This window comes from Papio anubis, chromosome 10 (assembly GCF_008728515.1).
Source record: "Papio anubis isolate 15944 chromosome 10, Panubis1.0, whole genome shotgun sequence".
In the NCBI taxonomy this organism is placed as follows: Eukaryota; Metazoa; Chordata; class Mammalia; order Primates; family Cercopithecidae; genus Papio; species Papio anubis.
The window spans coordinates 66,636,198-66,650,414 of record NC_044985.1 but is presented as its reverse complement, the minus strand read 5'-3'; the positions used below and the strand labels follow the sequence as shown (position 1 = coordinate 66,650,414).

Sequence of the window (14,217 nt, the reverse complement as noted above, 5' to 3'; positions counted from 1 at the left end):
CCAGCGTGGCCAACATGGCGAAACCCCATCTCTACTAAAACTACAAAAATAAAATTAGCTGGGTGTGGTGGTGGGCGCCTGTAATTCCAGCTACTCAGGAGGCTGAGGCAGGACAACCCAGGAGGCAGAGGTTGCAGTGAGCCGAGATTGTGCCATTGCACTCCAGCCTGGGCAACAAGAGTGAAACTCCATCTCAAAAAAAAAAAAATAATAACATAAAATATCTCCTATGCTGTGGCTGTTTTAAAAAATTGTTGGCCAGGCGCAGTGGCTCACGCCTGTAATCCCAGCACTTTGGGAGGCCGAGGCGGACAGATCACAAGGTCAGAAGATTGAGACCATCCTGACGAACACCGTGAAACCCCGTCTCTACTAAAAATACAAAAAAATTAGCCAGCTCCTAGCTTCTCGGGAGGCTGAGGCAGGAGAATGGGGTGAACCCGGGAGGCGACGGAGCTTACAGTGAGCGGTGATTGCGCCACTGCACTCCAGCCTGGGAGACAGAGTGAGACTCCGTCTCAAAAAAAAAAAAAACAAAAAAATTGTTGCTGTCTTTTGGCCTGCAGTTTACAATCCAACTTCTAGCTTGGCATTCAAGGCCCTTCCTAATAGTTGAAATCTCTGTACTTTACCTTATACGCCATGCTCCCCCACATAGTAGTTCTCACTACAGCTCTGAACCATCCTATCTTTACATAGTTTTTTTCCAAAGGCCATTTCATCCTTCCAATGAAATGTTCTTTTTCATTCCTTGCTTGCCTGGTATGCTTTTACTTGTCTTTTTAATAGTAATTTAAATAAGCCTCTCTGAATTTCCTCTATGATATGTTTCTTCACACAAGATTTACCCGTTTCTGTTTTCCACCAAGCTGTGTGCATTACCCAAGCTAGCTAAGCAAGCTCTATATCTCACTTATATTTCTGTCTTTTAATATTGTTGTGATATTTGCAACATAGCCTGGATTCAGCTAATGTTTGCTTGAATAGTTAGTATGCTTTCATAGTAATTGGTATAATGTAAGATTTCATTCTTCTCTAAATTTAGTTGCTGCCCAAGCATTGTGCCAAAACTATCAGTCAAGCAGTGAATAAGAAATCAAAAAAACAGACTGGTAAGAAAGGGGAACCTGAAAGGGAGAAACCAGGTGTTGAGAGCATGAGGAAAAACAGGCTGGTTGTGACCAAGTAAGTGTCCACTTACATGATACGTTTTTGTTCCAGGTAAAATATTTATTTCATTTTTTTTATGACATTAGTCCTGAGGAAATGCTAATAATTGTGTAGTCTTCATTTTCCAGCCATTTAAAAAAATCTTTCTGAGCTTGATTAACCTGTTAGTTGCTTATTTCATCTCAAAATACAGATTTTGGCCTTTAGAAGAAAATTTATGTAATAGGTGATATTTGTCTTTTTATACTATGTACTGAAGGCCAATTATATGTTTAAAAAAATTTGTGTGGTACATTATAAGCAATCTGTAATTTTTAATTTATTTAAAATCAGATAGCTGAGACTTTATTTTGGCATGTTTGTGATATATTAGAACATACCCAATGTCATTTTTAGAAAACAGAATTAACAGACCAGGTAGCATTCAGGGATCTTTGCTTGCTTGCTTAATTATTTGGAGGGGAGGTGTAGGTGGGTAATAACTGGGTAAATATTTTTTGTTTAAAGTATAGTTCCTACTTTCTTGCTAAATTGAACAAGCCGTTGCCCTTTTATAGACAACTTTCCTTCTCTCATAACAAAAAGTACTGCAGGAATTGGAAGTGATTATGTTTGTGAGTGCAGAATAAGCTCTAACTATTGTACATTAAGTCAGTATAGTCATTACTACCTAAAGGTAGAAACAAATGATGCCATCTTTAGAATATTGCTCTTATATGTTATAACCTTAAAAATTTTGAACTTTCTCAGTTTAGTAGATCAAAAAATCAAATTCTGTAAGCATTATCTCCAAATAAGATTGATATATTTATAAAATTAATTTTTTATTGCCTATGATGACATGTTGAACATTTTACTTAACTGTTTATTCATGTTTTTTTCAGCCTTGATAAATTGCACACTGCACTTTCTGAGTTATGCTTCTCTATAAATTATGTACCAAACATGGTGGTTTGGGAACATACCTTTACCCCACGAGAATATTTGACTTCTCATCTGGAAATACGCTTTACGAAGTAAGAAAGAATATTAACTGTTTTTGTTTGTTGACTCAGTAATGAGTTTGTTATTTAATTATTAATGACTATGCAGTGTTTTATAAGGAAAAGCATTAGTAGAACTGGATTAGTGTTAAGAATAATGAACCAGGCTGGGCGCGGTGGCTCATGCCTGTAATCCCAGACTTTGGGAGGCTGAGGTGGGCAGATCACGAGGTCAGGAGATCGAAACCATCCTGGCTAATACGGTGAAACCCCGTCTCTACTAAAAATACAAAAAATTAGCTGAGCGTGGTGGCGGGTGCCTGTAGTCCCAGCTACTCAGGAGGCTGAGGTAGGAGAATGGCATGAACCCAGGAGGCAGAGCTTGCAGTGAGATCGCACCACTGCACTCCAGCCTGTGCGACAAAGCCAGACTCCATCTCAAAAAAAAAAAAAACAGTAATGAACTGGGAAGTGCAAAGAATAGTGAACTGAAAATTACTTATGATACCCAGATTCTTTTCTCTTACCTATTAGTATTAACTAGGAACACCAGGCAAGCCAGTTAATGTCTCTGAGTCATAGCTTCCTTATATACAAAGTGAGAAGATTGTAGCAAATCAATGTATTTCAGCTTGCAGGTGGCAACCCAATAGGGTCATGAAATAAGTTTATTAGGTTGTAGTCAAAGTTTAGAGAAAGAAGCGGGAGGGAAAGAAAGGACAAGAGGAAGAAAATAATAGGGAAAAAAAACCAGTACACTGTATGTATTAAATATGTATATTGCTTCGGGAAATGTTTCAGTTACATATATGCATGTTCATACATATATGCATGAAATGTTCAGTTACATATATGCAGTGTTAAGATGCATGTCTTGCAGTAGGTCACAGTAGGATGTTTGAAAACCTAAGTTCTAGATGAACCCTTACATGTTTTCTGAATTCACATGTTGCTGTTAAATAAGCCAGTAGAATTCCAGATTCTTGAATTCTCAATTCTAATTAGAATTTCCTAAGTTATATATGAATATATATTTATGTATGTATATGAAATAGTGCATTGATAAGTCAGAAACCTTTCAACTTTATAGATATTGTTTTAACCTTTTCTAAAGTTACCTACTTATTTATTAATATTTATTCATGAAAATTTTTATTTATTTGAGAATTTTTTTCTTTGAAGCCTTGAAGCAATTTATAAAACAAAATTTTGTCAAAAGGTTTTCAAAGTTTCTGTAGTCATTAACAGGTGGTAGTTGTATTTGCACTATATACTTAACAATTGTGTTAAATACTCTAGGTAATAATGGGATAAAGATAGAACTGTAGCTGGTGAGATATGACTAAAAGAATTAGAGAATAGAATATGACAGTATATACATTGGCAGTAAGTTGAGTGTTAAATTATCAGTTGACTTGAGAAGAGTCTGGCGATGAACTGTCTTTTGTTCTCCTTAGTAAGTCAGGCAGCCTGACAGTAAAAACCGGAATGCCCTAGAACTTAGACCAAAGGGACATTGTGCCTTGTGGTGTTTATTATTCTCAAGTGGGTTAGAGGTGAGAGATTGGTGGGTAGAAGGTAGGGTTCAGTTTACAGCTCCCTTGTTTTCCTTGTAAACAGTCTGCTTTGTTAATCCACAGAGAAGCAATTTCTTTTTTTTTTTTTTTAACCAAACATCTACTTAGTGATTAGGATCAAGGCAAAGGGAACAGCTTGTTTACCGAGGAAAGATATATATTTTATTTCATTTCATTTTATTTTATTTTTATTTTATTTATTTTGAGACGGAGTTTTGTTCTTTTGTCCAGGCTGGAGTGCAGTGGCACACTGCAACCTCTGCCTGCTGGGTTCGAGCAATTCTCCTGCCTCAGCCTCCCAAGTAGCCAGGATTACAGGTGTGCACCAGGCCCAGCTAGTTTTTGTATTTTTAGTGGAGACAAGGTTTCGCCATGTTGGCCAGGGTAGTCTCAAACTCCTGACTTCAAGTGATCTGCCCACCTCAGCCTCCCAAAATGCTGGGATTACAAGTGTGAGCCACCACGCCTGGCCTTCATTCTTTTTTCACACTGTTTCCTGGGAAGATAATGACAGTAATTTTATACTTTGTAATAAATTGTTTTTAAAGTTAATTTTATTGCTGCTTTAATATTAGATAACAGTAGGTTGAGTGGTTTATTTTACATGAATGGAAAAGTCAGAGGCTTTTCTTATTCTTCTACCTCTTCTCCCCAGGTCAATTGTTGGGATGACTATGTATAATCAAGCCACACAGGAAATTGCAAAACCTTCAGAACTTCTAACAAGTGTAAGAGCATACATGACTGTACTCCAGTCAATAGAAAACTATGTGCAGATTGATATTACAAGAGTATTTAATAATGTGCTGCTTCAACAAACACAACATTTAGACAGTCATGGAGAGCCAACCATTACAAGTCTATACACAAATTGGTAAGGAATGCATTTAGAAATTTGTAGTAACGGAAAGTTTGTAATGAACTACTTAGGAAAATTTATTTTTTGTGAATAAGTACTCATTCATATTATCAGTCAACTTAAAATTATATGCAGGAATGTATATCATAATACATTCTGAATTAAGCAGTTTCTTCCAGTTATAAGTTTACATTTCTCCTTAGGTATTTGGAAACTTTGTTACGACAAGTCAGCAATGGCCATATAGCATATTTTCCTGCAATGAAAGCATTTGTGAACTTACCTACAGAAAATGAATTAACATTCAATGCAGAGGAATATTCTGACATATCAGGTGAATAATACTATACCACAGTTTAGAGAATGAAAAAAACTTAATTCTTTTGCTAGTGTCTTGAATCTTTTGACTTTTGATTCTGTTGTGACTATTTCATTCAATTATATGCATAACTGCATATTGTATCTTAGAATTACCTTTGCATTTTTTATTCTTTCATTCTAGAGGCTTTTATCAGGATTTTACATTAGTTTTTATAATGAGATGTTGTATTGTGTTAATGTTCATTTTCTTAAAGTATTTGTCAGAAGTATAAAATTAAGTACATTTTCTTTCAGAAATGAGGTCATTATCAGAACTACTAGGCCCATACGGTATGAAGTTTCTAAGTGAAAGCCTTATGTGGCATATTTCATCACAAGTTGCTGAACTTAAGGTAATATAGTCTTTATTAATTTTAGCTTTTAAATATTAATTCCTGAAAAACATTTCAGGGATATGAGCAGCAAGCCTGCAATGTTAATTATTTTATTCCAACATGAAAGTAATAATATGAAAATGAAATTAAATAGCTAGCAGGGCCTTTTTATGGCATCTTACTTTAGTTTTCTCTATTTTGCACGTAAGAAAATGGAAAGCCAAAAGAGGTGAATTGACTTGGTAAAGGGGACAGAACCTCAGGGTCTTTGGCTTGTGGTCAAGCCTTCATAGTATTGTATCATGATGTTTTCTTTGAAATACCAGGTTCAAAATTCCAGCCAGAGTTAAAAATGTGTTCACATTTGGAGTTTGAATGTATTTGCTTTCCATAGATTATAATACAAACATTATTAGGCTTATTGTTTTTTCTTAAGTAATTATCTTATGCCCTCTAAGTTGGATGAAAAAATGCCTTTAGAATACTTAATGTTTCAGTAAATATGTAAAGGAACTGAAGCAACAGCATTTTAAATACCTTTTTTTAGCCTTTTAGAAATATCCTAGAGCTAAGGTGATTTATATTGAATGAATCTTTATATATAACTATGTAGTTTTTGAAAGAATTTGAACTTAGGCCACCAAAACTTTTGAACTTATGAGCAGAATAGAGAAGTCATGTTTTAAAATAAACATTTTCTTTATAAAAGCTTTTTGGTGGTTACTTGCATCTCAATTTTTTAGTTCTTTTTTTTTTTTTTTGAAATGGAATCTCACTCTGTTGCCCAGGCTGGAGTACAGTGGCACGATCTCATCTCACTGCAACTTCTACCTCCAAAGTAGCTGGGACTACAGGCATGCGCCACCAAGCCTGGCTTATTTTTGTATTTTTAGTAGAGACAGTGTTTCACCGTGTTGGTCAGGCTGGTCTTGAACTCCTGACCTCAAGTGATCTACCCATCTCAGCCTCCCAAAGTGTTTGGATTACAGGCACGAGCCACCATGCTTGGCCAGTTTTTAGTTTCTTAAAAAATGATGGACGGTACTGGTAAGTAGCCTACAGTTCAGATGTAGCACATAGAGTTCTAAATGTGATAATCTGATTTACTGAAAATGGAGCAAATATATAGAACAATTTCCACAAACAATAGTATTTTGCTGAGTGAATAAATAGCAAGAGTCAATGTGACTAAAAGCTTAGTATAGTCAAAGATTTAAAAAGGAGAGGCAATATTACCCATTGGTTAAGAATTCAAGCTTTCGGCCAGGCACGGTGGCTCATGCCTGTAGTCCAGCACTTTGGGAGACCGAGGTGGGCGGATTGCCTGAGGTTAGGAGTTCAAGACCAGCCTGGCCAACGTGGTGAAATCCCATTTCTACTGAAAATACAAAAATTAGCTGGATATGGTGGCAGGCACTTGTAATCCCAGCTACTAGGGAGGCTGAAGCAGGAGAATCACTTGAACCCAGGGGGCGGAGGTTGCAGTAAGCTGAGATCACACCACTGCTCTCAAGCCTGCATGACAGAGACTCTGATTGAAAAAAAAAAAAAAAGAACTCAAGCTTTAAAGTTAGGCTTTCCTGAATTTCAGACCTGTCAATCACTTACAAGCTTTGATTTCAGTCAAATGTTTAAGCTTTTACTTTAAGAGAATTTTATGAGATCATCATGCATGTCAAGCTTTTAGGTACTCAGCATAATGTCTCTTATTTTAGTATTGATCGTATCATTATCCTCTCATTATTTTTAAAGTTTTCTGCAATTATTGTATAAAAGTCAACTTTTAGATGCCTTAAAATATGAAGTTTATAAACTTTATATGGTTGAAAATATACACACATTGAAATGCTAGTCTTGGTTCTTTACAAGCAGTGTCATTCTTATTAGACTGATTCTCCTGTAAATACATAATTTTTTTTCTATCCTACTGTTCTCAAATAACCAATTCCTCATCTCCGATTTTTTTTCTTGTGTTCCTTCAGTATGAGATAATAGAAGAATTATGGCTCCAAAATTTTACTTTAGCCATTTTTTATTTCAGACCGAATAAACTAGGCACTTCTAGAATTATCTGTATTATTTTTTGCTTTTTTGTTATTTAATTTGATGGATACAGTATCATGGTACAGTAATAAAAATTAGCCTATTTTGAATCTCTCTGAATTCATTTATATGAACAGTTCCTTAACAGTACTGCAAGGATCTGGCCTTCTGCTTTTCTTTCCTCCTTAACTCCCCCGGCCTGACTGGCCTGCTTGCTGTTGTGTCATTTCAGACTACCCTTCACTAAGACATGGTCATAACTTGCCTGTTCATGACGTTCATGTATTTTTCAAATGTCACTGTATCAGAATGTCCTACCTGACCAGACTTTCTAAAATAGCAAACAGTACTTTTTATTCTCTTCATTCAGCTGTATGTGTATCTTAATTGTGACCTCTCATGCCATGTATTTGTTTATGTCACTCTCATTAGCGTATAAACGCAGTTCTAAACTCTGTTAAAACCTTGTTGCAGACCTCACACATAGTAGGCACTTAGTAAATATTTGTTGAATGCAAAAATAAAAATAGCTAGCTTTGTTTATTTGTTTGAGACAGAGTCTTGCTGTGTCACCCAGGCTGGAGTGCAATGGTGTGATCATGACTCACTGCCAGCTCGGCTCCCCTGGGCTCAAACGATTCTGTCACCTCAGCCTCCTGAGTAGCTGGGACTATAGGCATGTGCCACCAAGTCTGGCTGATTTTTTGTAGAGACAGGGTTTTGCCTTATTCCCAAGCTGGTCTCTAACTCCTGGGTTCAAATGGTTCACCCACCTCAGCCTCAAAGTGCTGAGATTGCAGGCACAAGCCACTGTACCTGGCCCCAGCTTTCTTAACTATTTTATTCCTGGACTTTTCTAAGATCTTCACCTATCTTATTAACTCCTTTACATTTTTAAAAGAGGTGTTTTCCTTATTTTACAAATTAGGAAAGTGAGGCCAAGAAGATTTAAATAACTTGTGCAAGCTCACATTTTAGTAAGTGACGAAACCGAAATTTGAACTCAGTCTGTCCAGCACCAGAGATTATGCTAGTACCATGCTACACTGCCTGTAGAACTGAGAGGGATCTCAGCAGTCATCTAACCTACTCTTATCTGATGAAGGAGCACATGTTGCATTTTTCTAGATGTATTATCTGGTCTTTTTGAAAATGAGGCCATCTTATCAGTTACTGTACATCTCTAGTTTATGTTGATTTAGTATCTAAGTAGTAATTTTTTATCGGTCCTCATTCTTACATCAAGAGGCAGAGATTGCCTTTGACAGGATCACCCTTCACATATTTAAAAACTGCTTCCCTTCATGTGTCATCTTTCTCTTCCCCGTGTGGAATAGATTCATATTCAGTCTCTTTGCCATCTTTGTCACTCCTTCCTCTGTACACACTCTGGTTTTTTTGTGTCACTCTTAGAGAATAGTGCCCTGAACCAATAATGAGTTTCAGATAAGGTCTGGTAAGTGAGGGTACATTGATCTATTCTGGATACTGTACTTCCTCATACAATTTAAGATAGCATGAACACATTTGGTAGGCATACTGTTTTCACAATCAACTTGCAATCAGATGAATTTTCTCTTTTTTTCTCTTATGCTAACCTTAAACCATGGCGTTCCACATCTTATATTTTGTGAAATTTTTAGACCTGAGTGTATGCTTTGTAGTTTTTCTTAGTAAAGTTTATCTTGTTAGGTATTGTCCATTATTCTAGAGTCTTTTTTTGAGTACAGATTTTATCCTAGTCTTTTAACAATTATTTTATAAACTTAACTGTTTTAGCCTTGTCTCTAAGTATGAATGTTATCAAATATATTCTCGTTCTTGAGAAGAAATGGAAGGTGCTTATGTTTTTTGGGTTTTTTTTTTGTTTTTTTTTTGAGACGGAGTCTCGCTCTGTCGCCCAGGCTGGAGTGCAGTGGCCAGATCTCAGCTCACTACAAGCTCCGCCTCCCGGGTTTACACCATTCTCCTGCCTCAGCCTCCCGAGTAGCTGGGACTACAGGCTCCCGCCACCTCGCCCGGCTGGTTTTTTGTACTTTTTAGTAGAGACGGGGTTTCACTGTGTTAGCCAGGATGGTCTCGATCTCCTGACCTCGTGATCCGCCCGTCTCAGCCTCCCAAAGTGCTGGGATTACAGGCTTGAGCCACCGCGCCCGGCCGGAAGGTGCTTATGTTTTAACATTTCTCTCTCATATGTTGGAGTGGCTGTATTCTCTTTTTCTCAGATATTATTAAAATTTAAAGTTAGGGGAATGTGGAACTACTGTAAACAATGTTGACTTTTTAAATATCCTTAACCAAGATGGTTAAGGATGTTAAAACATTTTTTCTTGAAAACTTTTGATGTTAGCTTTCTGGTAATCTCCTGTGTGATTTTTTTCTTACTTGACTTTTCATTTTACCTTCATAATAACTTCCATATTTTATTAGATTTAATATTGTAGTAATTATGATTAGTTTTGGTATTTGTTTTTACTTTTTTGCTTCTCAAATACTAAATCCTGACTTATTTAAGGATTGTGTTTTTCAAAAGGCTTCCTATGAAATATTTGTATTTTTAATATTGTGCCTTCATCATTTAGTTCTTCAAAACAAGGTTAGTTGTAAGGATTCCATTTTCTGGAATTGTATAATGTTTTATAGTGATTTTGTTTGAGATCTCTCCTAATAACCTCAAGGTGTAATCCGGATTGTTTAGTATTCAACTGCTTGTGTATTATTAAGAACTTGAGAAGGTGTTTATTTGTGACTTTGTTTTCTCAGCCTCTGTGTACAGAGGCATACTTCATATGTATTCTTGTATTTTATTACATAAGAAATCCTACAGATCATAATGATGTTTCATATAGATAAATTCAGTATGTTGTATGGAAATCTCTAAAAGTTATTCTGTCAGTGATTATTTTAATTTCTTTAGTGTCCTATAAAATTTCCTTAGAATAACCTAATTTTTGAAATTATAGAAGCAAAAGAACTTACAGATTTTTGCTTCCAGTATTGGTAGTCTAGGTAATTCAGACCACCTTATTTTCAAAGAACAACTTAAAAAGCTGGAGATACATAGATATATCTATAAAAGAATCTTCTTTAAAGAAGAACTAAAAAGATAGTGAAGTATTTCTAGGCTAATGCCAGGGAGAACCTGGGAAATCAGAGACATAAGCCCAGCTTTTGAAGCCACTTTTCACCCAGGTACGTGTACTGAAGCAGAAGTAACATTTGGAAAACTAAGCTGAATTCTGGTGGCCTTTTGGGACAAGGGTGTCAGTAGTCAAAAACCTAGAGCAACTTTCTCAAAGGGTGTGAGAAGTCTGCATAATTTCTCCCCAACCCTCTTTATATAGACACTCCAAAGGGTTAGACCTTCAGGGTAAGGGTGAACTGGAAATGAGTCACCCCTCCCGGGAATTTGCAGCCTGTTTATGTTGTATGCTTTGTCTAAGGCATCTCAAGCCTTGGACCTGGATTAATGTGGTCCTAGGTTAGTAGTGCCCCAATGTACTTAGCAGAAGCTAACACAAATCTTCTCTGGAGAAAGGTATAGTCATCCTAGGCTTCAGAGGATTCCTGCAAATAATTCATCAAGCACATGACCTTCAGCTGGAGAGTGGAAGTCTTTTGGAGATTAGTGCAGGGTGGAGATAGGAGGTTTTATGTATCTGGCAGACTGCCATGATTAAGTCGTTGTCTTGTTTTCAGCCTCAAGCCTTCCTTTCTGTGCCATTGCCTTCAATTTCTGATTCCTTCCTCCCTCTTGAGGTGTGATTTAACTTGCTTCTACATTGTGTCTCCGTTATAAGAACTTGCTAATCATATTTCTCACCTCTCCTTATTCTTTGCTCTAGTTTCCATCTTCCAGAAATGTGTTGACTTTTCTCATTTGATCTTGTTTTTTCTGCTGTTTCCTTTTTTTTTTTTTTTTTTTTTTGATAGGTTTATGCCTTATTTTTTTACCTCTGACATGAGTGGATTTCTGAAAGGAGCAGTTTTAGACATTTAAAATTCTCTACATTTAATCAACACTTCTACACAGTTTACATACTTGTTTGAGCGTGTTTTTTTTTCTTTCCAGCTTCTATTTTACATTCAGCGGGTGCATGTGCAGGTTTGTTACATGGGCGAATGACATGTCACAGGTTTGGCATACAGATTATTTTGTCACCTTTTTTTTTTTTTTGAGACAGAGTCTTATTCCATCACCCAGGCTAGAGTGCAGTGGCACGATCTCGGCTCGCTGCAAGCTCTGCCTCCTGGGTTCATGCCATTCTCCTGCCTCAGCCTCCTGAGTAGCTGAGACTACAGGTACCCACCACCATGCCTGGCTAATATCTTGTATTTTTTAGTAGAGATGGGGTTTCACTGTGTTAGCCAGGATGGTCTCAATCTCCTGACCTTGTGATCCACCCACCTCAGCCTCCCAAAGTGCTGGGATTACAGGCGTGAGCCACTGTGCCGTCCATGTGTACTTGATATTTAGCTCCCACTTTTAAGTGAAAATGTGAGGTGTTTGGTTTTCTCTTCCTGTGTTAATTCCCTTAGGATAATGACCTTCAGCTCTATCCATGTTGCTGCAAAGGACATGATCTTGTTCTTTTTTATGACTGTGTAGTAGTTCATGATATATATATATATATATATACACACACACACACACACACACACACACCCCACATTTTCTTTATTGAGCCTCTTGTCGATGGGCATTTAGGTTGATTCCTTGTCTTTTTTGTTGTTGTTGTGAATAGTGCTGCAGTGAACATACACATGCATGGGTCTTTATGTTAGAACGATTTATATTCCTTTGGGTATATACCCAGTAATGGGATTGCTGGGTTGAGTAGTAATTCTGTTTTAAGTTCTTTGAGAAATCTGCAAACTGCTTTTCACAGTGGCTAGACTAATTTACATTCCCATCAGCAGTGCATAAGCATTCTTTTTCTCTGCAACCTCACCAGCATGTTTGAGCATTTGATAGGAAACGTTTCTAAAAGTGGATCAAAGAGTATGAACATTAATTTTTTTTTATATTACCAGATATCCCTGTGACTCTCCTCAGCAGAACTTTGTGATATCTCTAATAGCAGAGTTAGTATATACAGTGTTTTGGGGGAAACTGTAATATTTTAAACGTCGTTCTTAATTTCTTGGCTGGTTTTTTTTTCTTTCTTTCTTTTTTAAGAGACAGGTTCTCCCTGTCCCCGGGGCTGAAGTGCAGTTGCACGTTCATAGCTCACTGCAGCCTCGAACTTCTGGGCATACCTTCCTGAGTAGCTGAGAAATATAGGCATGTAACACTGTGCCTAAATTTTTTTAAGCTTTTTTTTTTTTTGGAGACAGAGTCTTGCTCTTGTCGCCCAGGCTGGAGTGCAATGGCACAATCTCAGCTCACTGCAACCTCTGCCTCCCAGGTTCAGGCGATTCTCCTGCCTCAGCCTCCCGAGTAGCTGGAATTACAGGCACCTGCCACCATGCCCTGGTACTTTTTGTATTTTCGGTAAAGATGGTGTTTCACCATGTTGGACAGGCTAATGTCGAACTCCTGACCTCAGGTGATCTGCCCACCTCGGCCTCCCAAAGCATGGGGATTACGGGTATAAGCCACTGTGCCCAGCCTTTTAAAGTTTTTTGTAGAGACGAAATATTGCTATGTTGCCCGGGCTGGTCTCAAACTCTTGGCTTCAGGTGATCCTCCCACCGTGGCCTCCCAGAGTGCTGGGATTACAGGTGTGAGTCACCATGCCTGGCCACTTCTTTGCTTTTATTTCCATTTTTAAAAGATTTAATCTAAACTGATAGAAACTAAATATCATTTGATTGTATCTTTTTCTTTTTATCTTAAAGGTGACCTTAATTATTTTAGTTCCTGTTTTAGCTGAGGACCTTTTTGTTTTATGGAGTAAATTTGTGTGCTAATTAAGTAGAGCTTTTTTATATTTGATGGTTGTGAATAAATTGTGTGTCAGACATAACACTATGTATGTGTACTCATGGTGAAACATGTTTTTTCCTTTCAGGAGAAGAAAGCAGCCATCTTTTTTTCTACTAAAACTCTTGGGTGTTTTATTTGGGGTTGTGCCCATTGAGTCCATTTCTCCTTCCAGTCGGCCAAAAGAATTGTTTTCATTTTACAGATCAGTTCTTCTAGTTCTTCATGGGATTCTAAAAGACATTTTTTCAAATGAAGTAGGAAATTTAAATACGAATTTTACCAAGAATTTTAACACTTTCTTTTTAACACAATATCAAGTAAATTAAATCAAACATTTTTTAAAATCTTGATTTATTTCACTCACTCTGTCTAAACTTACTCTAAACCATTGCATTGGTAATTCCTATCATTACTGCCAGCTTTCAGTTTATTCATCAGTGAGATTAATTAATAACTTTATAGAGAGCAAAGAATAGAAAGCCAGCAAATAATTTAGGGTAATGGTTCACAAATTTTACTTCTCAGACCAGCAGAAGCAGCATTACTTTGGAGCTGGTTAAAAATGTAGGTTTTTGTTCTCTGTCTCAGACCTGCTAAGTCAGAAATTTTTGGGCTGGGACCCAGCAATGTGTGTTTTTAAGGAGTCCTCTAGAGAATTTTGATGCACACAAAAGATGGGGAACCATTTCTTTAAGGATTAAGAACATGGATTTTAAAATGAGACATACCTGAATTCAAATTCCAAATTAACTATTGAATATCATTGTAACTTTGGACAAGTTATCCAACTTCTCTGACCTTAGTTTCCTCAGCTGTAAACTTGGAATATTACCTCCCTTAATTGGATTATAGTAAATATGGTTATAAATTACCTTGTATAAGAGCTAATGGTTATAGTTGCTCTTATTATTAAACATATTAATATTTCTGAAATTGTATGTATCTTATAGTGTTAGTAGTT

At 36.8% G+C, this 14,217-nt stretch overlaps 1 protein-coding gene across 4 annotated transcripts in view; it reads left to right on the top strand.

Moving 5' to 3' along the window:
- NCKAP1 (NCK associated protein 1) overlaps positions 1-14,217 on the top strand; it is a 112,273-nt gene that overhangs the window by 78,992 nt on the left and 19,064 nt on the right. For all 4 annotated transcript variants that reach the window (XM_021923772.2, XM_021923773.2, XM_021923774.2 and 1 more), the window contains 5 exons: positions 1,046-1,185; positions 2,055-2,186; positions 4,386-4,604; positions 4,793-4,923; positions 5,205-5,302. In XM_021923772.2, the coding sequence (XP_021779464.1) occupies positions 1,046-1,185; positions 2,055-2,186; positions 4,386-4,604; positions 4,793-4,923; positions 5,205-5,302 (720 nt within the window). The remainder of the gene's footprint in view (positions 1-1,045; positions 1,186-2,054; positions 2,187-4,385; positions 4,605-4,792; positions 4,924-5,204; positions 5,303-14,217) is intronic.